The sequence below is a fragment of the Heteronotia binoei genome, chromosome 1 (assembly GCF_032191835.1).
Source record: "Heteronotia binoei isolate CCM8104 ecotype False Entrance Well chromosome 1, APGP_CSIRO_Hbin_v1, whole genome shotgun sequence".
Lineage (NCBI taxonomy): Eukaryota > Metazoa > Chordata > Lepidosauria > Squamata > Gekkonidae > Heteronotia > Heteronotia binoei.
In genome coordinates, this window is record NC_083223.1 from 247,134,457 (window position 1) to 247,161,341 (window position 26,885).

The following is a 26,885-nucleotide window of genomic DNA, read 5'->3' on the forward strand; positions in this document are numbered from 1 at the left end:
AATAGGGACTTGGAGATGATGAGCCTTCTCTGCTTGGGGTTTGTTTGCAACCTGACTGCCTTGATGGTTGGTTTGTTGCAGTCTCTGTGTGTCTGTGGAATAACCTGCTTTGTATACTTTCTGCATGATCCTACCGTCAGAAGACAAGTATGCAATTGAGCTCTAAATACTTTGATGTAAGCGTCCGTAGGTGTACCATAAGATGCATGGTATGTAGCAAGTATTTTGGTATGTGTGGAGCAGTGTTACCCAACATAGTACCCATGGACATCATGGCACTTGTCACTACTTGCCATGGCACCTTCTGGCTTTTCTAGAAAGTGGGGGTGGGGGACGACTATAAAGCAGGGCTTGTTACTGGCTCTTCTTATTCAAATGAAAGTTTTTCACTGGAGGATGAGGACAACTGGCAAGCAACTGGTCTTAGTCCACATGTGGTTCCATTCCCCCATCAGGATTTCCTTCCCAGGAGAAACAAGGATGGAGGTATTTTCTTTGGCTTTGCATCTAGAGGTAGCTGTTTTGGGTTTGGCTCCTCTTCCTCTGGAAGCCCTTTTGAGGTGGTGTTCACCAATCCCTCTCATAATCCTAAAGTGTCCACAGTCTCAAGAAAGATTGGGGATGTTTGGTGTAGAGACACAAGTACAATGGAAGAAGGAACAAAGGCCCAGGTGGGGGGGCTTAACAAATGAGGAAATGCATCCTGATTTCAAAAATACTGAGTACATGATAATCTGCAAAAAAAAAAAAAATCAAAGCATGAGGATTGTTTAAATGCTAGCTGTTGAAACCACATGTGGGACTTCATAGTAAGAGAGTGAGGTATGCACATTTGCTTGCTTTCCTTTCTCAGAATCAAAGAGAAGCAAAGTTAACCTCTGATTTTGCTAGGGAACTGTGATTCCCTCTTGCGCATTCCCCTTCTGATTTACCGTGGAATCAGAATTTGGAAATGAATTAAGTCTTTTAAGTCTGAAGTCTTTTATTTTGCTATGCTAAAAGCATAAAGACCAATAATAAAAAATGCTTTACATACATTCGGAACAGGAAACTGGCTAGGAAAACAGTTGGATCACTGGATGACAGTGGGATTAAAGGAGTACTAAAGGAGGATAAGGCAATTGCTGAGAAGCTAAATGAGTTCTTCTCATCCATCTTTACTGCTGAAGGTAAAAGTCAGATACCTGTTCCTGACATGGAGAATATAACAAGCCATGTTGGATCAGGCCAGTGGCCCATTTAGTCCAACACTCTGTGTCACAAGTGGCCAAACCCCAGGTGAATGTGGAGTTTAGGCAAATAGTGGTAAAAAGGGAGGAAGTTCTGGAATTTATAGACCAGGGGTGGCCAAACTGTGGTTTGGGAGCTACATGCAGCTCTTTCACACATATTGTGTGGCTCACAAAGCCCCAACCACTCTATTGGCTGGCTTGGAGAAGGAATTTGTCTCTTTAAATCCCTTCTCCAAGCCAAGCCAGCCAGCATGGAGAAGACATTTCTCTCTTTAATCTCTCTCTCTCTCTCCTTTCCTCCCCCTTTCTCTTTTTCTCTTCCTCCCTTCCCCATCTATTTGCTTTCACTCTTTCTTTCCACCTCTCTCTCTTTCTCTTTCTCATTTGTTTCCGATTGAGGGAGCTAGGGAATGCTTGCCGAAATATATCACTTTCAAAACAAATTTCAAGAAACAGTTCCATTTATCTAGTTTATTGCCATCAAAGATCAGTTAACAATTTAAAAAGATGTTGAGCCAGCAGCTCAGGGCTGCTTTTATTCTTGTCTGATGCGCTCTCTCTCTCTGTATGTGTAATAATGTATAATTGCACAGTGAATTGGACAAGAGCCGTGGTCAGCATGTTGAGAGCTGGAGGGCCAGAGCAAGTCCAGCTGTGTTCATGTCTTGCGGCTCTTGAACATCTGATGTTTATTCTTTGTGGCTCTTAAGTTAAGCAAGTTTGGCCACTCCTGCTAAAGATAAATTACAAACTGACAAATCACCAGGACTAGATGGTATCCATCCTAGAGTTCTTAAAGAACTGAAATGTGAAATTGCTGGTATGCTGAGATCAACCTCTGTACCAGAGAACTGGAGAGTTGCTGATGTAACATTTTATTTTTAAAAAGTATCCAGGAAATTACAGACTGTTTAGATTAATTAATACCTGATCTTTAAAGATAAAATTGCCAGGCATATAGAAGGGCAAGCCCTACTGAATAAAAGCCAACACAGCTTCTACAAAGGTAAGTCCTGCCTCACTAACCTTTGGAGTTCTTTGAAAATGTCATTGAACTTGGGCAGAAATGAGATGGTATTATTTGTCTGGATTTTGCAAAGGCTTTTGGGGGCAAAGAATCCCAGTTTCACATAAACGTTGATGGGATCTGAGCTGGCAGCAACAAGCCATGAATGGGACCTTGGGGTGGTACAGAATACCTTGCTAAAAATGTTAACCTGGTGTGTGAGTGGCTGCTGTGAAAAATGCATATTACATAGTGTCCAGAGTTAGAACAAGAACAGAGAATAAAATTGCCACTTTCATACTGCCCTTATACACATCTGTGGTGAGACCACAGTGGTATTCATTTCTGGTCACTGCACTTGAAAAAGGCTATTGCAGAGCTTGAAAAGGTACAGAAAAGAGCAACCAAAATGATCAGGTGCCTAGAGCAGCTAAAACTTAAAACTCTTGGGGCTATTCAGTCTAGAAATAAAGGCAAGGCGAGACATGATCGAAGTTTATAAAATTATGCATGGCATGGAGAGAATGGACAAGGATAAACTATTCTTCCTCTCCCAAAATGCTAGAACCAAAGGTCATCCACTGAACTTGAAGGGCAGGGAGATTTAAGACAGACAAAAGGGAGTATTTCTTCACAAAGTGTATAGTTAATTTGTGGACCTTAAGTTGTGACCACAGGATAGGGTCACAGCTGCCAACTTGAAAAGCTTTAAAAGGGGAGTGGGAAAATTCTTGGAGGACTAGGCTTCAGTGGCTACTAATCATACAGATATCTACTCCTTCCAGTACCAGAGATAGTATGCTTCTTTAAATCACTTGCTGGGGAACACAGGTGGGATATTGCTGTTGCTGTCTTCCTGTTTGTGGACTTCCTAGAGGTAGCTATTTGGCCACTGTGCAAACAGAATCCTGGACTAGATGGTCCTTTGATCTGATCCAGCATGGCTGTTATGTTCTTATGATGTGATGTATGTGACCAACTTTGGGGCCCTATATGGCATGATGTGTGTGAGAAGATTTCATTTTCCAAGAAGTGCAGAAGAGCTGATTAAGGGAGAACATTTAGCACTTGAGGGAACCTGGGTGGAGAAAAATAGGGAAGAACTAACTTCATAGTGGTAAGCTTCAGATACCTAATAGGCTGTTAGAACAAATTTCCCCTATTGCCCAGAAAAGATCAAATTGGAAGCAGAGATATAGATTAATTTTTTACAAACAGATTAGTCCTTACACACACACACACACACACAAAAGAGAGCATAAATCTGACATTCAAAATCACAATACTCAAAAATCAGTGGTAGAATGTTTTAAGCTTCTGGGACATTCCATTGCTGATCCAAGACTGCCAGTCTTCAAACAGTGAAGCTTCAAGGGGAGATTACAATGTGAGACTGCTGAACTTGGGTTCATTAACAAATTCAGAACAATGGACACCCCTTCCCTCTGGGCTGAATAGGGACATAAGATGCTTATCTGACTACAGATGCTAATATTCAGCCCCAAGCATTTCACTTCTGCTCTTACCAAGCCGATCATTTTGCACTGTACCTCTGCTTCCCTCTTTGCAACATTTCTCCCATCTTCAGACTGGGATATAAGGACTTGGGATCTCCATTCTTACTTTTAGGGACCTCTTGTATTTCTGTGCTCCATCACAATTCTGCTTATGTCAGCAGGACTTTCTCCATTGTGTCTCCCACTTTGTGGAATGGCCTGCCTGAGGTCAGGAATGCTCCCACCCTCCTGGCCTTTCCCAAACTATGCAAAACTGAATTATTCAAGAGGGCTTTTCTGCGGGGGCATAAGGTTGCACAATGCAAAATAGTTTTACAAACCTACTTGGATAAATGACTAGGACGTAGCCTTTTCTGCTATATATAGTGTATTGTAAAATAGGATCCTATTATCTAATTTCAGTCTCACTTAATATGTTACAGTAAGACTTATGCTGTTGGTTTTTAGTCTTATAATATCCTAATGCATTAGTTATTGAGTGTCTCATTTTGTTTACTGACTCACTAGGTGTAGCCCGCCTTGAGTCCATGTGGAAAAGGAAAAGGAAAGGAAAGGTCCCCTGTGCAAGTCCCAGTAGTTTCCGACTCTGGGGTGACGCTGCTTTCACAACGTTTTCACAGCAGACCTTTTTACGGGGTGGTTTGCCATTGCCTTCCCCAGTCATTACACTTTCCCCCCAGCAAGCTGGGTACTCATTTTACCGACCTCGGAAGGATGGAAGGCTGAGTCAACCTCGAGCCGGCTACCTGAACCAGCTTCCGCTGGAATCGAACTCAGGTCATGAGCAGAGGGCTCCTACTGCAGTACTGCAGCTTTACCACTCTGCACCACAGGGCTTTTCCATCTGAAAAAAGCAGACTATAAATAAATAAATTTCATCTGATGAAGGGAACTTTGACTGCTGAAACCTCATACCCCGAAAATCTCATTGGTCTGTAAGGTGCTACTGGACTCCAATCTAGATTGTATACATATTCATCATAAGAATAGCTCCGCTGGATTGGGCTAAATGTCTGACCAGTCAGCATCCTGTTTCCCACAGTGACTGCTTCAGATGTTTCTGGGAAGCTTAAAAGCAACCCATGAGAGCAATGGCCTGTTCTCCAGCATGTGGTATTCTGACAGAACTCCCTCTAAACCTGAAGATTCCATTTTAATTACTATGACTAGCTGGGTGGGGGGAGACCTCTTTCCTCTAGCGGCTTGCCAATGGCGATGCCCAACTCCTGAAGCTGTGAATTCTGTGCATCTTTGTCATGAATCTACTTCAAAACTTTTGGAGTGGGGGGGGGCACCTGACTCCCCTGTTTAAGAGAGGTGAAAATTTTCCCTTCACTCAGACAGTCTCTATGACTGGTTTGGGGTGGAAAGGAAACAGAATCAACTGCCAAGGAAACTTGTAGAACTTGATTATGGGTGTCTGAAATTTTGTAAAGTCAGAGTGAGGCAGGGGTAGGAGATACAGAAGGTGGCTTTTTTTTTCTAGCCGAGGTGTCACTTCCAGCTCCCTGTTGCTCTTCCTATTGGTTGAACAGCAGAGAAATTGTATTTGAACCCTAGCCTGAAAACTGCTTTACGAATCTCTTTGACATATTCTTTTAAAAACACTTGCAAGCCATTCTGAATGTGTTTGTTTCACCCTACCTACCGGTTATTCATTGTGCTTCTAAAATGTTTAGCTTTATGGAATGTTTCTCCAGCAGAGGGCAGAATCTGCGCAAGTATAAAAACAGGAATTCTGGCCTCCTGGAGGCGGAACTTTTGAACTGGATTGACAGAAACAAACCAATAGATTTGTATGTCTGTGCTTTCCCAGGCCTCTCTGTCTTGTTTCTTTTTACTGTTTACTAAGGTTAGTTTATTTTGGAAAAAACTAGAGGGTGAAGAGCTTGTCATATTAAAGTGCCCTCCCCTTGTTCTATGCAACAGCTTCAGAGCCTGCTTTGTGTTACATTTGGGCAGTGAAGTCAACATAAAATGAAGAAGAAGATATTGGATTTATATCCCGCCCTCCACTCCGAAGAGTCTCAGAGCGGCTCACAATCTCCTTTACCTTCCTCCCCCACAACAGACACCCTGTGAGGTGGGTGGGGCTGGAGAGGGTTCTCACAACAGCTGCCCTTTCAAGGACAACCTCTGCCAGAGCTATGGCTGACCCAAGGCCATTCCAGTAGGTGCAAGTGGAGGAGTGGGGAATCAAACCCGGTTCTCCCAAATAAGAGTCTGCACACTTAACCACTACACCAAACTGGTTCTCCTAGAGATCATCTGGTTGATGGTTTTATTTTTCATTTTTCATTTTACTTTGGTGTCTGCTGAAAATGGAAGTGATGATTTCACAATCTGCTTTTGGCTCCTCATGACACAAAACCAGATTATAATTTAAAATGAGGTTTTTTGCTTTGTATAAATTGATATAATTCTTAAAGCTCTAGATGTCCTTGGACCAGGGAATGTGCCTTCACACATAGGAACTTGTCCGTGGCTTAAGATAGCTGGTGCTGCCTCTTTTTGTAAGGTTTATGGAAGTATATGGGGTAGGAATTTCTGGGTTGTATTCCCCAGTTTTGACAGTTTTGTGATTCTCTGCCTCAACAGGCCTAATTGCCCTTCTAATTGTTAGTCTTTTTTTTTTTAAAGGTAAGGGTAGTCCCCTGTGCAATCACCAGTCATTTCTGACTCTGGGGTGACATTGCTTTCATAACGTTTTCACGACATACTTTTTACGGGGTGGTTTGCCATTGCCTTCCCCAGTCATCTACACTTTCTCCCCAGCAAACTGGGTACTCATTTTACCGACCTCAGAAGGATGGAAGGCTGAGTCAACCTGAGCCGGCTACCTGAAACCAGCTTCCGCCAGGATCGAACTCAGGTCGTGAGCAGAGAGTTCAGACTACAGTACTGTAGCTTTACCACTCTGTGCCACAAGTAAAGACTATTCTGCAGGGCATTGATCAGAGCTGAACCTGTTGCTGTCTTTACTGTGTTTAATTTTTTCATGTTATAATCTACCATTCATGCCCGTTTAGATTTATACTTCTATTTTTATTCATTTGCTGTTTTGTTGTTTATTTTAGTTGGTTCTTCATAAAGATTTTAGTGCTGTCATGGATTGTTTTAGATATTGTTCTGTTGATTTTGTGTTTAAGTTTTTTCATCTCCTTATTCTTGCAGAAGACTAGGCTGTAAATACAATAAATATTGTCTTTGAATTTTCAATTATATGTTGGGTCCCCTAAGTGCTTGTTTCTCCTTCCCACTGTCAAACAGATAATTCATGGGGAGGGGATGAAATTATGTTCCTGAACTAAGCATAAGTTGGTGGGGTAAGCATCGGAAATGTTCCTTTGACTATACAGCTGCCTGCAATGTCCATGGATTGGGTCCAGAACCACACATATAATTAGGACAGCTAGATATGGAGAGCTTCTTCCCTTTATAAAAAATCCTTGCAATCTATTTCTGCATGCAGGGTGGCTATTGCTAGTTCAGGGCAAATGTGTTTAGTCTTGTACAAGGTCAGCATAAATTTTGTCACTTGGATACTGCAAAAGTATGTGTAGAATTGCAAGCACAATAGTTAATGAAAAGAAGTACATTTTCTCCCCTTGCAAATATTGACAGTGTTTTCCATAGTATTTAAAAATTATTTTTAAAAGTTAGGTAATATGACTTTGGTAGATGTGCAGCACTTGCATATATCTCGTGTTTATTCTTCCACAAATATAATTTTAGCACAAACATAAACATCAACACTTAACTGCTGTATTTATTCATGTGCATGTAACACTCTAATGATTACAAGGGCTTGAATTATCTGATAAATGATTTAAAACACCCTCAATATTGATCACTGAGTGTATATAATCAGAAAGGGTCTTTAAAATGCTAGAACAAATGGTTTTCCAGTGAATATGCTCCAGAAACTTCCCAGTTTAACCAAACGGCAAGAACATCCAGCATCTGCAACTATAAATATGATTAGCTGCTCAAAGCCTTAATGTTTTTATCAGAAGTGCTTTTTGCCAGAAGAACCACTGATCCATTCTCAAAATAAAATCAACAACTTCTGGAGCCTGCAAGAAAGCAATTTGTCAAAATTATTTGAAATGCTTCCCAAAGAACTTTGTATGTTAAGCAGATAAAAGGAAGTGGGTAATAATCATTTTAAAAGTGGATTTGGAAAAATGAAGTGCTTTCAATTATATGTATTCATTTGTATAGGAAAATTGATGCTGAATAGCCAGCATCTATGTTTTTAAAACAACTTCTTTAAAAAAGTTGTTTTTTAAAACAACTTTTGAGATAAAAGTTTATTAACCATTGAATCAAGTGAATCTGTGTTATGTAGTGATCCTGTTAGCTTTACATTGTGCTGCTGTTCAGTATCATCTTGCAGTTGTAGTCTTTCCTCTGTCTCTTAAGTAGCCTGTGGTGGCTCATCTCTTTCAAGGACTGTAGATTGAACAACTCTTCAAATTGGTCGAGCCATCAAAGGGCCATTATTTTGAATGAATTTGCCTTGTCCCCTTCCTAGAGGGCATTAATAGTCTTAAAGTTCGAAACAGCTGTGCGCATTTTGGGCCCATTTTCCACAAAGGCTGGCAAAAATAGTAGCTGTGTAGAATCTTAGATGATGAGAACTGGCTTCCATAAAAAGGAGGGGAGGGGGGGTTAAAAAGAGCAAAGAGATGCTTGGAGGCTCCAGAGTCCCAAAGACCCTTTAAATTGCAAGACATCCTGCAAAGTCTTAATATTTCAGCAGGGCTAAGCTTATTAGGCCAACTGTACATCCTGAGAATGGGGCTGATCTTTTCAATCATGATTTTAAGGAAGTTTCTGCTACTTAGCGGCAGGATATTGTGCTAATGTGACCCATATTGCCAGTTCACAGACGGCAGGCAAGTTGGTGCTTGTAGTTTGATTTTACCATGTGGCAGGTGGGAGCGTCTTTAAACAAGGAGGTATTGCTGGGTCCTCCTCTCCCCCCACCTTCCCAACAGCATGATGTATAATGGAATACAAGGTGATGTGTGACTTAGTTTTTTTTGTCTTTGGTTCTTGGCATACTGCCCTCCAACGTGCTTCTGCAAGTGAGCTAAGGTACGGGAATACTTGATTTTGCAGGCTTTTTGCTTGCCTTATTCACAGGATGCTAGCCAGAAGAACTGTATGCAGAGGTGTGGTTGGGTGGAAGCTCTGATGAAGACCCTGCTTTAGCCACCTGGCACGCTTCCAACTGACTGGCACCTTGTCCTTGATCACTGAGAGTGCTGCCATCCGTCGTGTTCTGTACTGTGCTGCACAGATTGATCTGCTGTTTTAATACCAGTCTCTGTGTTTAATTCTTTTTAAAAAAACAGAAATCGCCTGCCAAGAAGCTGAGCCATGCCATTAGTAAATCTCTTGGTTGTGTACCCACTAGAGAACCTCCTCACCCTGTATATCCGGAACAGCCAGAGAAGCCCCTTGACCTTGCCCATATAGTGTGAGTATCTGTTTCTCTGCTCTTCATCTAAATATCATTCCTGCCGTTTGCCTTTTTGTAGATTTGTCAGGTGGGGGATATGTTGGCCAGGGTGGCTCTTCCCTGCCTTTATTTTTTTATGTGTTTCGGAAAGATGGATTAATTGGCCTTGCCATAGAAGACTGCATAGTAGGTGAAGACTTTTGGCAGAATGATTGCATCTGCACTTGTTTCATGCAAATATTAACTGGGAACTTGGCCCTGCTAGTTGTGTTGTGAATGTTCAGAATAGTTCAGAACTTCATTGTGCAATAAATCAAGTGCTGTTGTAGGGTTATCTTATTTCTTTTTGTCTAATCCATGGCTAAGGCTTCTGTGAGTGTTCTTTTGGAGATGTTCCTCTGAAAACCTGATTCTGACGACCTTTAGGACACTTTTTCATGAAGTACTCAGTTTGCACACTTAGGTGTTTGTATGTTACACTGGTTTGGATCAGGGACCCAGTTACCTAAGAATTACAAATCTTCCCTGCTTCCCCCCTTCCCCCAGTAGTGCCTTCTGGCCCTGGGAAAGTTGATTCTTAGAGTTGTGGGGTTTGTGTGGAGTTATAGCTGTGTTGGTCAGTGAGATGCGGTGAAGAGTTACATTGGTAGAACAGGAGGAGGAGGGAATGATGAGCCTGTCAGGGGAGGGCAAGATAGAAATTTGATAAATAAATAGAATAAATAAATTATTTTGGTCCTTTCCTCATCTCACTGCAGTCCACTGATCACATGGCTGCTACTCCACAAGTCCCATGACTATGAGAATCTACTTTGTCAAGATCTGAAGGACTGTTTGGGGGGAAATATCAATGACTATTGGTATCTTCATTCTCTGTGTGAAGGACCTCGCAAATTTAGAATATCGCCAGGGAAATTATGATGCCAATTCCTGTATAACTTATTGTGAGGCCAACTCCTATGTAAATTTATTGCTGGTTGCTAGATATAACTCAGAGTGTTTTTACAAGCACCAAAGGAGACTTCTGCTACTTGGCTGCTGAGGTAGCTTTTGGAAGGGCAGCACCAAGCGTGAGGTGGCAGCAAACAGGCAATACTGTTCTCTTCAAAATATATGTTTTATTTCCTCCCCCCCGCCCCGATCGAGACTTTTTGTTTTCATGATGTCTGCATTGACACATTGATTGTTGGAACTGGAGAGATTTGGCAGTCCTCAAAATGCTGAGCAGCCTCGTTAAGAAACAGGAAGCAGTCTCTTGGATTGTGAGGCCCATTCCTGTGTGCATTTGGACAAGAGGACTTGGGTTTGATGTTGGTGTGTTCCCTTGCTGTTTCCTGAAATATTGCTTAGGCTATGATGGCAACAATTCAGCCTGCGGTGAAGCTACAGGTGCCCCTCAGTGCTTGTGGAGACTTGAGGCTTGGCAAAACTCCAAGGATGCCACTTATGGGAACATGTACATGTTCTCTTTTGCCTCCCATATTTCAAGCTTGTAAAGAGAGCAGTCCTAAAACTGAGGGATGACTTTGTAAGTACCAAAGGCTTTGGGCAAAACGATTTCTGGTAGCAAGCCTGTGACAGAAAATCTGCCAGTGACCCTAGAGACTTACTGCTGCCAGAAACTAACTTTGAATGTTTTGTCGCTGGTCTAACTCAGTACAAGAGGATATGCCCAGTGTTTTGTTGGCTAATATGTGCTGAAAGCTTTCTTCAGCTGAGATAACAATAACTGTTCTAATGTGGCACATCTTCCCTCCTTGAGCAAATAAATGGGTCACCCTTCAGTCTGTCTTCAAACTAATGTTTCTTTCTTTGTAATATGACAATGACAGTAGGACCCAATGAAGCAGTAGGGTTTGAGATCCAGAGACTAGACTGGAAGGGGAGCACATGAGAGCTTGAAAATGGCACAGCATGGGTTTTGAGTGATAGTCCTTAAGGGGTGTTTGGGTGGCTGTGGTCCATCTTAGGAAATTTTGATCCCTGTGAGATCCAGCTTTGACCCACTCGAGGCTACCATTGAATGTGAGCACTGTTTAGCCCAAAGTGGTATCATTGGTGGGCTAGTCATGGAGCTTGTATCTTTCTTCTTTCCTAATCTTCCATTTCCCCACCCCCCTCTGCCTCTGAGTCAGGGAAGGAGTAAGGAGAGCTCATTGTTTATGTCTCAGTCTTCTTCTTGACTATCATCTTTGAATGCCAGTTTGGTGTAGTGTGCAGACTCTTATCTGGGAGAACCGGGTTTGATTCCCCACTCCTCCACTTGCAGCTGCTGGAATGGCCTTGGGTTAGCCACAGCTATCGCAGGAGCTGTCCTTGAAAGGGCAGCTGCTGTGAGAGCCCTCTCAGCCCCACCCACCTCACAGGGTGTCTGTTGTGGGGGGAGAAGATATAGGAGATTGTAAGCTGCTTTGAGTCTCTGATTCAGAGAGAAGGGCGGGGTATAAATCTGCAGTCTTCTTCTTCATCTCAGAGGAGAGAGAATGTGTCCCTGCTGATTAGGGAATGAGACAGTAACAGGAGGATGGGCTTTGGCCTGGAGCCTGCTGCTTGTTAACTAATCCAGGTAGCTCCAGTAAGAGGTCCAGGATGACTGAGCAGAGGGCAAGTTGCAAAACACTGCTCCAGATAAGGATTTCTTCTTTTGTTCAAAGTGGCATCTTACAAGTGGAGAAGGCTGTTGTGTAGAGCTGCTAAACATTTGCTTTGTGGTGACATGAAGAACACTTGCTTTGTGGTGACATGAAGAACAAGGGGCTAACTGTTCTTGTTTTCAAAGTCAAATTCCATAGTATCTTGCAGCCTTAATCTTCTTAGGGGTAGCTTCAGAGGGTAGCCATGTTGGTCTGCAGTAAAAGAGCTAAATTTGAGTCCAGCAGTATCTTAGCACAACCAACAAGATTTTTGGCCATAAATTTTTGAGAGTTAAAGCACCCTTAGGTACAAGGAATTGTGTATTTGATGAAGGGAGCTTTGACTTATACCCCCAAATCTTGTTTGTTGGTCTCTGAGACTCTACTGGACTTGAATCTAACTCTTCTTAGGGACAGGTAAAAGCTTCATCGACAACTGTAATTAACTAGTCACTCTCTGTAACATCCAGGTCTCTCTCCTTGCCCTTATGCCTTCTTGTGCTGAAACCCCTCTTGCCAAAGATTCCTAATCTTGCAAAAGCTCAGTCCTGTATCCAAACCATCTACATGTTTTACAAATGAGCAGATTTGCATAACTGGAGCACAGGATTGGCGACTGCCCTGGGATTTTTTTGAGTCATGTGAACGATAGCTCTTGTCCTTACCATAAAAATTAGGATATAAAAATCAGCAAATAAACATCATAGATTTTTGTCCTTGGGTAATTCTAATCCTTAATGGAACAGATGAAACTGTGCCAGTGAGATTGTATTGCCATGTTAATAGCTGCATTTCCTCTAAGCAATTTTGCTTTTTATAATTTGGAATAGAGAAGTGTAGAATGACAGGATTGTGGTATTGTACTTGCTGCAAAGGATATTGAGGGTTATTTAGCTGACTTTTCCTTTGCTTAACCCTCAGCTCCATACTGGCTAAGGAAATATTTGTGTAAGGGCTTAAATCAGCAGCTGCCAGCCATATCTGGCCCTCTGAATTTGAAATGGAAACCAAATGTGTGTTGGTTTTGTTTAGAGCTATATGCTTTATCATTTTACCATTTATATCTGAAGTGATGCTTGCTTCCTCTTCTGTAAAAAGTATGTGCTTTTTCTCAAAGTGGCAGCCTGGGAGAGATATATTTGAAAGTGGCATGCAGATGCTGTGACTGAGAAGAAAATATCCTACCTGCAAATAGATTGGTAATATTTTGAGAGTCTTGACATAGTGAAGCAGAAATTTTGTGCTCATTTACTTGGGATGATCTAATTCAGGGATGAGCACACTTGCTTAATGTAAGAGCCACAGTGAATAAAAGTGAGATGTTTGAGAGCTGCAAGACAGGAACATAAGATGTTTGAGAGCCGAAGGAAGGAAGGAAAATAGATGAGGGAAGGAGAGGTGGGAAAAAAGCAAACTTTAACTTTAAACACATTCTCTGGCTGGCTTGGCTTAGATAAATGATTTAAAGAGACAAATGCCTTCTCCAAGCTGGCTGACAGGGTAGTGAAGGCTTCAAGCCATACAATATGTGTAAAAGAGCCATGTGTGGTTCCCAAGTCACAGTTTGGCTACCCCTTGAATAGTTGTAAGTGCTTTGTGCATAAATACGATATATGCTGGGCCTTCCCGCTTTGTAATTCTTATTTGGAGGGGAAGCAAGCTCAATTTACTGATTCAGATATAATGACCAGCAATGGTTTGCGTGACAGCAGAAGTCACTAATGGACTCCAGCTGTGCCAGAGAGGGAATGCGTGAGCATGGGCTCTGAACCTTGTTTTCGTACATCTGAACTATCCCAGGAATACTCTGAGTAAACATGCTAAAGGCTGAAAGTAGATTTCTCTAACTAATCTGCCATAATTTCTTGTGCTGTAGAAACATCCAGCTTTGTTACTGTAGTGCAGGGGTGGCCAAACTGTGGCCTGGGAACCACATGTGGCTCTTTCACACATATTGTGTGGCTCTCAGTCCCCATCACCCTGTCAGCCAGCTTGGAGAAGGCATTTCTCTCTTTAAATCATTTTTTTTAAACTAAGCCATCAGGCGGTTTGGGGAATGCATTTAAAGTTAAAGTTACTTTTTCCCACCTCTCCCTCTTCCCTCCATCCCCATCTATATTCCTTCCTTCCTTCCCTCCCTCCCTCCCTCCTTTGTGGCTCTCAGACATCTGACATGTATTCTATGTGGCTCTTATGTTAAGCAAGTTTGGCCACCCTTGCATTGTAGTGAGGCTGTCCTTGAAAAGTTGTCACCAGGTTCTGAATACAATGACCAGAACCCTTGAGCATCTTAAACTTTTAATATACAGATGTGATATGCTTGTGATTATAGGCTCTGGTTGGCAACCTGGCCATCATAGCCAGAACCTGATGAAAGCTTTTCACTGGCTTTCAGTTTATTTCCACACATGAATTCAAACTGCTGGTTATAACTTTTAAAGGCCTGGATGAGCAGGGATTGTATATACTTGCCTGACTGCTGAGATCATCTTCGGAGTGAGATTGTAGTGTATCCCATTTATGGAACCCCCTTTTGAGATCTGTCTGGTGCCTTCTCTGTTATCGCAAGAGCTGGAAAAATATTGGGGAAAATGTGGCATGAATATACTTTTTAATGTGGCAATATACTTTTAAAGTATATTGCACTGTCTTCAGTCAATATCTTGCTTTTATGATTGCTGACATGTTATTTATATTGATGATGATGATGATGATGATTTATTTATTTGATTTGTGAATCAGCCGATCCTGGCTGAAGCCAGGCTCTGGGCAATGTACATCAACAACAATAATACAGGAGTTAAAACAACTCAACAAAAATTAAAACAACTCAACAATACAGATTAAAACAGTAAAAAGTTTCAAATCTCAATGACATCCTGCTAAGAGTGTTGTTCTTCCAGACTATCAAAGCAGTGCATAGGGGGGGGGGGGGATTTCTGGGTGATGGATGAGAAAAAAGCAAGTGTTGGGCTTTTTGTTCTTCTGATGTAAAAATTTCCAATCTATTTGTTTTATTTATAGTTCACCTTTCTCGATGAGATTCGAGGCAGATTACAAAACATAAAAATCAATGTAATCATATAGCATAAGACATTCAGTAAGCAATGCAATAGGGCAAGGATTTTAAAATTAGTAAACACAGAACAAAAAACCTGTCTGAGGTATGATATACAAGCAGCTGTGAAACCAAAAATGCTACCTTTATTCATATGCGCTGGATATGTCCATGGGCATTACAATTTTGGAAAATGATTGTAGAATTGATGTCAGTTGCTATTGGACTGTCCGCCCCCTCCCCCCAGCATGATGTTCTGGGAGTCCAGAATATAAACAAAAACTCATAGGTTGCCATCTGGGATTTTTGTGAGTTTTTAATCTGATTTGTTATATTGATTTTAACCATTATTAGGTTTTGTAGAATCTTTCGGGATCAAGTGCCGTGTTCTACTGGAGAAAGTTTTCCTTCCAGACGTTTCGTTCTCCGCTGTGGAGAACATCCTCAGTGGCGTTGCAGCCGGAGCAGGCGCTCAGACCTTCTTGGCTGCTGAGCGCCTGCTCCGGCTGCAACGCCACTGAGGATGTTCTCCGCAGCTGAGAACGAAACGTCTGGAAGGAAAACTTTCTCCAGTAGAACACGGCACTTGATCCCGAAAGATTCTACAAACCCTAATGATGTTACCAGCCATGCAAACCTGAAATCTTTGATTTTAACCATTATTTAACAAGTCGAATAAATAATAATAGTAGTCATGGTAGTAAACAGGAGAGGATAAAAAGCCCTAAAAATTTGTTTACTATGATAAAGCTAACCAGGTTATTTAAAAAGGAGGACCTGAATAGGTGAAATCTATGGAGATTAATGTTACATTATACAGAGAATGAATTTTTGCAATAAGTGTTACAAAATAAATATTAAAAAGCTGCTGTTTATATATGATGCAGGTGGGAAGTACCATCAGGGCACTGCTAACTCATGGTAACACTGCAAGGTTTTCAAAGACAAGAGGTGGTTTGCCATTGCCTGCCTCTGCATAGCTACCCCGGCATTCCTTGGTGGTCTCCTATGGAGGGCCTACCCTGCCTTCTGAGAGCTGACAAAATTGAGGTACCCTGAGCCATCCCAGTCAGGGCGTTTATACTTGGATGGGAGCTGAATATTGTAAATTCTTTCCTCCGCAGCTTCTCCATCGCAAATCGCACACCCCATTCCAACTTAGCATCCTCTTGTATTTGTTTTCTAACGTTCCTGAATTAATGTTCCATTACCCTAAATAGTTTTCCCTCTTTTATTTAAAGGTATTTGTTTTGCCATGGGCAAATCTAAATGCCACTGCTTACCATTTTTTTTTAGTTTGTTTTATTACAGCTTAGAACCTGGATATTTAACTATTTGGGGGTGGGAGAGTGAAAAGCAGCCCTTCCAAGGAAAAGTGTGTTGCTATTGCCCTGGTTGTATTCCTTTTTCTTGTTCAGGCATTTCTGCTTCAGTAGATGTAGATGCGGTTGAATGGTGGCAACTCCTTTTCAACAGACTCTGCAGGGTTTTTCCCCCAAGCAAGCAAAGCCAGTTGGCTGAACTGCATGGGCCCACTGAGGCCATTCAGCCTCAGGGAAAGAAAATGGCTTTGTGACTAAAAAATTATGGCTGAAATATAATTACTGCTCGTTAGACTTTAGGTCAATGTTGCATAAATTATTAAATCACAGACCTTTGCCAGCGTTTGCTTGTGAAGTATGGCAGTTTTATCCAGATTGTCTCTTAACTAGAAAATGTCATAACACTAATTCTGGAAGAAAATAAACTTAAAGGCATGCAGAGCCCATTTACCACCACCCTCCACATGAAATTACACTCTGAATTGCTGTGGTTCAGGAGTGCAAGGTGTTGCTTTGTGGCAGCAATTTGGGAAAGTAATTAGTGCAGCAAACAAACACTCTTCCTTCTGATGTAGCTCTTCACTGTGTCTGATGTGTTACTGGCCTTTGTCACGCCCTGAAAAATATCTTTGTGTAATGATGATCAAGCCAGCCAGCCAAACTGTGACAGATGGCTTCAGGTGAACTTGGAGCATGATGCTGGAGCACTGCTATGTAACGCAGCCTGCCTGTCACACCATCCTTTGTCTGCCAGGAAAGAAATGGCATCTCGCTTGAACGGGAAGGCGAGGCCAGGTTGCTGCTGCCTGTGGTGGGAGCAAAGGGGACCGAGGGAAAATCAGGAACCAGTACAGCGTCATGCCATCTGCTTGAACTGCATTGGCCCTGCTCACTCCTTATGGTTTTCAACATACAAGGGTAAATTCTAGAAGGGTTACTCTTAGTCTGTTGCAGTGAGAACAAAAGGGAGTCTTTTAGCATCTTAATGACAACACATTTTAAATTCTTGTGTAAGCTTTTGCGGTCTAGAGCCCCTAATCCCCATACGCAAGGGCAAGTCATTCAGCTGTTTCCATCTGCAGCCAAAAGGGTTAGAAATGTGTGAGAAAGAAAAAAAAAGGGGGATTCTGGCTTTTTGTGGCAAGAACCTATGGACAGTGCACATTTTGCTTGTTCCAGAGATGGAGTCCATTGGAGTCAGGGAGGCTCCCCTTTCCCTTATTTACAGGAGCCTGGGATGTTTTTTCCCCTTTTCTGGGAGGAACCTAGAAGGCTGCATTAAGAGACAGTATTTTGGGTGGTGTGGACTTTCTTGCTTTTACATAAGGGGACCTGTAAAAAGATTTTTCAAGGATTTTCTGTTTCCCCCCACACACTTTGTTTCCTCTAAGATACAGTTTGATTGGCATCCCTGAATGTAGGGGAGCTCTGTGTTCTTCACCACACGTACTCAGTCCTTGTGGCACAATGCAGTCAGGATTTCATGTCTTGAGAGGTGGTGAGGAGAGCTTTAGCTACCCAAGTGAGCTTTGATGTTCAGCGAAGCTGCAAAATGCCTGCAGCCCTGGCCAGGAGTAATGCTCAGGGGTAGGGGTGGGGGCTTATCACCTAGGAATTTACTTCTGTTTCCAACTCTCTCTAATAACATGGATGTGTAAGTGATAAATTCAAAACCTGACGGATAATCAACAGTACATTTTATGTGCATTCTATCTTTTAACTTTTAAATATTAAGAGGGCTATAGATTTTAGGTGCACTGAACTGTTTGAAGGAAGAGCACAGGGTAAAAGCATAATGCAGGGCTGTCAAACATGCAGCCCGGGGTCCAAATCAGGCCCCTGAAGAACTCCTATCAGGCCCCCAAGCAACTGGCTGTCATCTGCTTCTTTCTCCCTCTCTCTTGCTTCCTTCTGCATCACAGCTTGCTTTGCCAGGCTTGCTTAGTTACACAGGAGCTATAGAGCAAAGCTTCTATTTTTCTCCTCCTTTGGGGCTCCTCCTTTGGGGAGGAAGGGAGGAGGAATGCCTTGCTTTGCCGTGCTCTCTCAATCACACAGCAGAGCTACTGAGCCAAGCCTCTCTTCCTTCTATTGGCTGAGACTCCTCCCCTCCTGGTCCCCTGAGGAAGGAAGGAAGGAAAGAGCCAGAGCTTTCTTTGCCCAGTTCCCTGGATTGCACAGGAGAGATACAAAGAAAGCACCTTTAAGACCAATGAGTGATAATGTTTTAAGTGTGTTTTATTTTAAGCTTTTAAAAAATCTTTGTTTGCCTGTGTCCTTTATAAAGTTTACATCTCTGCTACCTGGCATTAGGTTTTATGACACACATAGCCCAGCCTGACAAGGTCTCATTTATATCAGATCAAGCCTTCATAACAAATGAGTTCAACACCCCTGACATAATGAGCTGAGCCAAGAATATGGCTTTAAAAGTTGCAGCCATTGCTGAAGTTCTCTGACTTCCGGGCTGAGGGGTTGGCAACTGTGATAGTCCTTAGGTCAAATCTGTTCTCCAGCCAAGATCAAAAGAAGGGATATCACCTGATTCCCTCCATTCAGGATTGTGTGGCAGTGTGCTGAGGAGTTGGTGGTGAGAAGAGAGAGTAGGGAGAGAAGAAGGGCCTGTTGTCCCTCTCCCAAAAAATTTCCTTGAAAAAGTTTTCAGGCAAAAACTGGTGACTGAGCTAAATGTTTGTTCTTTCCTTTTGCTTCCTCTGCAGGTTTCACAGAATCAGCCTGAGATGGATTGTTTTGTGGTGGGTGGGTGGTGTTTCATAAGCCTACAGATTTTATTTGCTATATCCTACTTGTCCAATAACTGTCTCCCAAAGAACCTTATACCAATAGAGGCAGTTCCTGTCCTCAGGTTTAGAAAGCCAGGAAACAGGGAGAAGGAGGAGGGAACATTGCCTTTGACAGCTAGAATTTATATACAGTTGGGCCAGGCTGATCTTCCTTCACTAGTAGTCTTGGTTAGATGGAAATAACAGAACTCTCCTGTGACTCTTGCTCCTCTAGCTGGTAACAGGAGCTAGATTGCCTCCCCTCCCCCCAGCAGTTTGTGTTTCTGTTCAAATTTGTTAGGCTCTCATTCAGAAGACCTTTCTGATAAATAAGGCTGGGAAAATGTGATAGCTCAATTTTTGGGATCTTCTCCCAAGTTATATCACCCATCTACCTCCAGTCTATCAGTCTGGCTTCTCCTTATCATTGAGGATGCCCTGCCTTTTCCAGAAGTGTGGAGATAGGGGAAAAGCCAAAAGCTAACCTTTTGCTTGATAACTAATTTGTCGCCTTAAGGTCCATAAAGAGACTCAATTCAGAGACAGTCAATTCAGGGTCTGTAGAGTAGATGCTTCCTGAAGCTTACACACACACATACCATTTCAGAGGAAATTAGCCATGTTAGCCTGAATAACAAAGCACCTCCTGGCAACTCAAAGACTAACAGATCTTTTACAGCAAAAGTGCCAGGTGCCTCTGCCCAACATCTATAAGTGCTGTATCTGACCTGCATGGTACATCTTGGCCATTCTTGGTATAAGGCATTATATTAGATCTAAAATCTTACATTACTACTATTTTGATAAACTTGAGCAAAACATAATCATGCAGTTTTTGATGAATGAAATGAATAGGGCCAGTTGGAACAAATGCACTGATTTAATGGTGGGAAATCAGTAGCATTGGGCAGGGAGCTGTCCCTCAGCTGTTAAGAGGATAGAATAACATAAGAACATAAGAGAAGTCATGTTGGATCAGGCCAATGGTCCATCCAGTCCAACACTCTGTTTCACACAGTGGCCAGTGTGTGTGTGTGTGTGTATACCCTTTTCTGCACTTTTTCCAATGCCATGTGTATATACACACACATATACATACATACATATACACACACACCCACGCACACACACCCACACACCCACACATATATATACAAACACACACACACACACTGTGGCTAATAGCCACTGATGGACCTCTGCTCCATATTTTTATCCAATCCCCTCTTAAAGCTGGCTATGCTTGTAGCAACCACCACCTCCTGTGGCAGTGAATTCCATGTGTTAATCACCCTTTGGGTGAAGAAGTACTTCCTTTTATCCATTTTAACCGGACTGCTCAGCAATTTCATTGAACGCCCACGAGTTCTTGTATTGTGAGAAAGGGAGAAAAGTACTTCTTTCTCTACTTTCTCCATCCCATGCATAATCTTGTAAACCTCTATCATGTCACCCCACAGTCGACTTTTCTCCAAGCTAAAGAGCCCCAAGTGTTTTAACCTTTCTTCATAGGGAAAGTGTTCCAAACCTTTAATCATTCTAGTTGCCCTTTTCTGCACTTTTTCCAATGCCATAATATCCTTTTTGAGGTGCGGTGACCATAATTGTACACAGTATTCCAAATGAGATTGCACCATCGATTTATACAGGGGCATTATGATACTGGCTGATTTGTTTTCAATTCCCTTCCTAATAATTCCCAGCATGGCGTTGGCCTTTTTTTATGGCAATCGCACACTGTCTTGACATTTTCAGTGAGTTATCTTCCACGACCCCAAGATCTCTCTCTTGGTCAGTCTCTGCCAGTTCACACCCCATCAACTTGTATTTGTAGCTGGGATTCTTGGCCCCAATGTGCATTACTTTGCACTTGGCCACACTGAACTGCATCTGCCACGTTGACACCCACTCACCCAGCCTCAACAGGTCCCTTTGGAGTTCCTCACAATCCTCTCTGGTTCTCACCACCCTGAACAATTTAGTGTCATCTACAAACTTGGCCACTTCACTGCTTACTCCCAACTCCAGATCATTAATGAACAAGTTAAAGAGCATGGGACCCAGTACTGAGCCCTGCGGCACCCCACTGCTTACCGTCCTCCACTGTGAAGACTGCCCATTTAAACTCACTCTCTGCTTCCTATTAATTAGCCAGTTAACCATGCAGGCCTTTTCTTATATCTGTTTGTGCCTTTCCTATCTTGTGGTATATATTTTAACTGAGCTTCTAGGATTGAAGTTTTAAATAGCCTCCAAGCTTCCCCAAGGGTTTTGACTGTATTTACCTTTTCTTTCAGTTTCCTCTTCACATGCCTCCTCATCTCAGAGAATTTACCCCTTTTAAAATTAAAAGTGGTTGTGCTGGTCTTTTGGGGCAACTCCCTATTTATACAAATGGTGAGATCAATAACATTATGCTCACTGCTCCCAAGCAGTGCGATCACTTTTACATCTGTCACCAAGTCTTGGGCATTACTTAGGACCAAATCCAGGATCGCCCACCTCTGGTAGATTCTTTGACCATCTGCTCCATAGCACAGTCATTGAGAACATCTAGAAACTCAATCTCTTTCTCTCGACCTGAACACATATTGACCCAGTCAATCTGCGAATAGTTAAAATCACCTATTACGACACAGTTTTTACGTTTAGCCGCTATCTTTAATACTTCCATCATATTATAATCATCTATCTTTTGATTTGGTGGGCGATAACAAACTCCCATAGTTAAATTTCCTTTTGGGCCCTCTATTTTGACCCAAAGCATTTCTAGAAGGGAATCTAATTCTTTGACCTCAGTCTTACTGGACTGTATACCTTTTCTGACATACAGAACCACCCCACCTCCAACCCTTCCCTTCCTTTCCTTCTGTTATAACTTATATCCAGAAATCACCGTGTCCCACTGATTCTCCTCATTCCACCAAGTTTCTGAAATTCCCACAATGTCTGTTTTCCCCCAACACTAAACATTCCAACTCACCAATTTTACTTGGAACACTTCTAGCATTTGTATACAAACATCTATAATTTCCCAGGAAAGTTAGGCCCCCAACCTTCCTCCTGCTGCCTCGAGACTTTGGCAGACACTCCATACTGTTTGGCACCATCTCAGTGAACAACTCTGATCCATTACATGGTAGAAAAGTAACAGCTTCATCTCTTTGAGATGAGTCCTCCCGAACCAGAGACATTTCATCTCCTGTCGGCTTTCCCCCAAGATTTAGTTTAAAAACTGCTCTGCCACCTTTTTGATTTTAAGCGCCAGCAGCTTGGTTCCATCTGGGGACAAGTGGAGACCGCCTCTTGTACAGCTCCTGCTTGTTCCAGAAAGCATCCCAGTGCCTAACAAACTTAAACCCTGCCTCCCTACACCATCGTCTCATCCACACATTGAGACTACTAATTTGTGCCATCTCTCCAGCCCTGCATGTGGAACAGGTAGCACTTGGAGGTCCTGGTCTTAAGTCTCCTGCCTAGCAGCCTAAATTTTTCCTCCAAGACCTCATGACTGCATTTCCCCACATCGTTGGTGCCAACATGCACCATGACCACTGGCTCCTCCCCAGCACTGTTTATCAGCCTATCTACAACATGCGTAATGTCCGCTACCTTCACATCAGGCAGGCAGGTCACCATGCAGTCAGTACGCGGTTTTGCCACCCAGCTGTCTACTTGCCTATGGATCAAATCACCAACTACCAAGACCCCACCTCTCTCCGTGCCCCGGGATGGATTCTTGGCACAAAAGGATACCCGCTTACCAACTGAAGAAGAGGTCCCTTCTGAGGTCGCATTCCCCTTATCCTCAGCACGGTGCCCTGTTCCCTCTCGACCCTCATGCTCCTTGGCAGCAATGGGGCTGCCATGTTCAGAGTGGGGCTCATCTAATACGTCCCCGAGAGTCTTCTCCGAATGCCTAACTGACTGTCCCTGCTTCTCCAGGTCAGTCACCTCGGCCTGGAGAAGGGTACGAACTCGTTCCCTGAGTACCAGGAGCTCCTTGCATCAAGCACACACCCAAGACTTCTGTCCTGTGGGCAGATAGTCATACATGTGACACTCAGTGCAAAACACTGGAAAGCCCCCATCCTCCTGCTGGCATTCTACCTTCATGATAGCTTTTTAAAAAATATACAGTCCCCTTTTAAATCCTGTTTGTTTATGTGGCTCTCCTTCTGGAGGGTCTACTTACCTGATTGGGAACGCAAGGAAAATAGGGATCTGGGTTCCTGGTCCTTACACAACCCCCAGGCCAAGAGCCCTTTAGCTCGTGGCAAAGGCTCGCGCCTCAGGCAAGGTGCAGCTTAATAATGCAAAGAGGGTGGGGCCTCAGTCTGCCCCATGAACACAGCCACTCCTAATCAGTCAGCAACAATCACCTTCAGCCCACTCAAACCAAACAAACAGCAGTTCCCCAGCAACCACAAACTCAGAATTTTCAGCAATCACACAGTCACACAAACCCAGAAATTCTCAGCAACTCCAGCTGTTTAGACAGCCAAACCTCACCCTTATAGCACTTCTTATCTGCTCTCTCTCAGAGCTCTCTGAAATGAATCATTTCAGTCCAGTCATGTGGGAACCTGAAAATCTGTCTTGAGCTATTTTGCTGTTAAGAGACAGTTATGGGGGGGGGGGCGTGGTGACTGAGCTTCAGGCCGGTTGCATCCCTCCTACGCTCCTGCTATTCCTGGTGAAAATTAACTACTCCCAGAAACTCCCAGCCAATTTTGGAAAGAACATCAAAGTCAAGCATGGGAAGGACGAGAGCAAAAAAAGGTACTAAAAATCCTCCCTATAGACCTCCCAGAAAGGGTAAAACTGACTTAGAATCTGAAGATTCTGACTTGGAGACTTCTCTGTTAGAGGAAATGGCGGCCGAAGGGAGTAATCCTCCCCAAAGTGAACAGACTGAGATACTGCATGCCCTTACAGAGATAAAGAATGAAATTAAGAGTAATTTAAGGTCTCTTAATGGAGAGGTTGGACAATTAAAAAAGGAACTTGGACTTCTCAAACAGTCAGTCGAACCGATTAATAAGCAATTGGATGAACTCACTGCAACACTTGAAACAACAGATAAGAAATCTGAAGCTGGATATCAGATGGCAAAAAAGACAGCAGAGGATTTGAAAAACGTTAAGGACTGAGTCTTGGGCCAAAAATAAGATTATACTCCAGGAGTTAAAATGAAGAGAAGAAAGGCCAAACTCCGTGGAATATCTGTAAATTTTGGAGAGACGGAAAACCTTACTATAGCTTTAAATAGATGGCTGAGTCAGATTCTTCTCACAAAAGGAGAAGCAGAGCCTTCCCAAGAGATTGTCACCTCTGTCTTCCAATTAAATATTTCCAAAAAGGCTCCTGATAATGTTTCCCCGGACATTGTTGTGGAATTCAAACAACTACAGATGAAGAACAAACTTTTTAAAATCGCCAGGGAAAAACAAGGACTGTGCCTTGAAGACACGGCAGTTTTTTTATTTCCTGATATCCCAGCTGAAGTAATTAATGCAAGGAGGAAATTGAGAGGAACAACAAAGATTCTTTATGACAAAGGAATTCTATATAGATGGTTACCACTAGGTCATCTAGTGATCAATATGGAAAATCAGACTTTTACTGCATATAATGAGGCATCTGGCAAGGAACTAATAGACAGTGTAATTAAACTAAAGTCTGGAAGACTTTGAATTGGGAAAGTATGTTTTGAATCGGGAAATTATGTTTTCTTGAGGAGTATTAATAGGAGAATATGTATATAGTCAGAAGATAGGATAAAGATATGACAAATGGGAAATGAATTATTAAAGCTAATGGAATAGCAAGGAGGTGGTGGGTGTGCCCCCCCCCCAGACCTCCAACTGTAGAGATTTTTCTACAGCATCCAGTTCTCGAGGTAACTCTGTCCAACTTTCTTTTGCAGGCATGAGAGAAGATAGTTAAAGTTTCAAAAATTAAGTATGAAAAGATGGAAGTTCGTGAAGAAGTAAAGAAGTTTTGGAAACAAAAGAAAGAATGTAATTATGATTAGAATAAGAATTAGGAAAAGTGGTACGGGGATCAGGTGAAATCGGGTAAAGAAAGGAAATAAGATAAAGAGGAAGGGGTTTATTTGTTGTTAGTAATCAGTTTGATATGTAGAAGGTAATAAGCAAAAAATGAAATGTATTTATTTGTGATGCATAAATAAGTTGATATATGCACACTTAATAAAATATTTATACTGGGGAAGGGGGAGAAAAAAGAGACAGTTATAGTGGATAGGATCACTATCCTCCCTTTATTCCTAAAAGCTGTGAATAATTCTAGACTCTGTTGTCAATATGCAAGAGCATGTTGGCTCAGTAGTTCTGTACCAAGGGAAATAGCGGAAAGGAGAGGGAAGGTTCCTACCTTGCCTCAAGTGACCTTGCATGTAAAGGAAGTAATTGTTCCACTCTGGGAGGCTGATCTTTCCTCTTTTTCCTGCCTTCCCTCCAAGGAGCTCATGGTCCAACACACTAATCAATCAATCATTGCTTGCAATGCAGAATATTTCCCAATGAATTCCTTTTGCAAGCTTTCTTTAATGATTCTCTCTCTTGATGAGTGTGGGGGATGTGTTTGGCTTTTTTGCAGTATTGCTGTTTACAGGTAGAGATGTTCAATACACCAGACAAAGCAACCCAAAACAGATTTGTCAGCTTTCCAATCCTATTCTTCCTCCAGAGAGCTCAGGGTGGCATACATGACAGTCTCATTTTTAAAGTCACAGCAACTATTTTAAGTAGGCTAGTAAGCCTCTTGGCTGCAGGGACTGGTCACTGTGCTGACTCTTGAATTAAAAAAAAAAGTCCAGACTTTTGGTCTCTCCCCCCCCCCCCCCCCGCTGCACCCTGTGGCTCTGAAAACAGCATGCAACTATGGTTCTCTCTCCCTCTGCCTCTAGTCAGAAAGCCACACAAATAATTAAATTGGGTTTGGATCTGTGGTGTGTTGCTGTAGAGCTGTTGCTCTTCTTAGATCAATGAGGCTCATTGTGGAGAGAGGTGGTCACACCAGGGGCAGCAGTCACCTATTTTGTAGTGTTATCTGACATTCCAGCCCCTGCTTGCTCAGCCTGGTGCACTTGCTCTGGGGCACCAGGAGAGGAAAATACTGGGATAAGTAGGAAAGGGAAGGAAGAGGCTGAGAAGTTGGGAGGGTAGAAGTGACTCACAAATTGGCCACTTGTTAAGAAGGAACAGAGATGTGAGTTGTCAGACTCGCTTTGTGATGCAGCCTCTCTGCCAGTGTGAATATTATGACTGAAAAGAATATTTGTTTAGTTTCTTGCCTGTTGGTCACTGTCCAATGCAGGGCCTCACTGACAGTTATTGCTGCCACGGCACTTATTCCTTTGTTTTATACACATTTATACGCTTCTTGTCTTGGATTTATGAGCCTGTGGGGAAGATTTGTCTATGTAAAACATTTGTTTTTCCTCTAACATGCTGTATTAACATTAAATATTAGCGTTATTACTTGTGTGATTAGAAAGTGGGTGGAGGGTGATTACACCGTAATTGCAAATGTAGTCACTGCAATCTTTAAGTCTGCATTTCAGAAGTTACACTGTTTTGCACAGAAGATCATTTAAGTAAGCAGTGAATTATGTGAGTAGTTAATGTGGGAGGGCTAGCCAGTCACCATGAAGTCTACTGTGGCTCTCAGTCTTGTATTTTTGTTTATTTATGTTAATTATAGTCCACCTTTTCTCACTGAAACTCAAGGCAGGTCACACAGCCGAATAAATCAGCAGAAATGGGATGTCCAATAAAGTGTCCTAGGGTTTGGATTGGAGAAATCTGAAAGCAGAGCTGAACCCCAGCTGAATCAA

At 42.5% G+C, this 26,885-nt stretch overlaps 1 protein-coding gene across 8 annotated transcripts in view; it reads left to right on the forward strand.

Annotated features, from left to right (window-relative positions):
* DTNB (dystrobrevin beta) overlaps nucleotides 1-26,885 on the forward strand; it is a 178,728-nt gene that overhangs the window by 46,325 nt on the left and 105,518 nt on the right. For 4 of the 8 annotated variants that reach the window (XM_060250860.1, XM_060250852.1, XM_060250868.1 and 1 more), the window contains exon 9: nucleotides 9,119-9,243. The exons of 2 other annotated variants lie outside the window; for them this stretch is intronic. In XM_060250860.1, coding sequence (XP_060106843.1) covers nucleotides 9,119-9,243 — 125 coding nt within the window. The remainder of the gene's footprint in view (nucleotides 1-9,118; nucleotides 9,244-26,885) is intronic. 2 more of the 8 variants (XR_009556035.1, XR_009556034.1) reach the window with 1 other exon arrangement.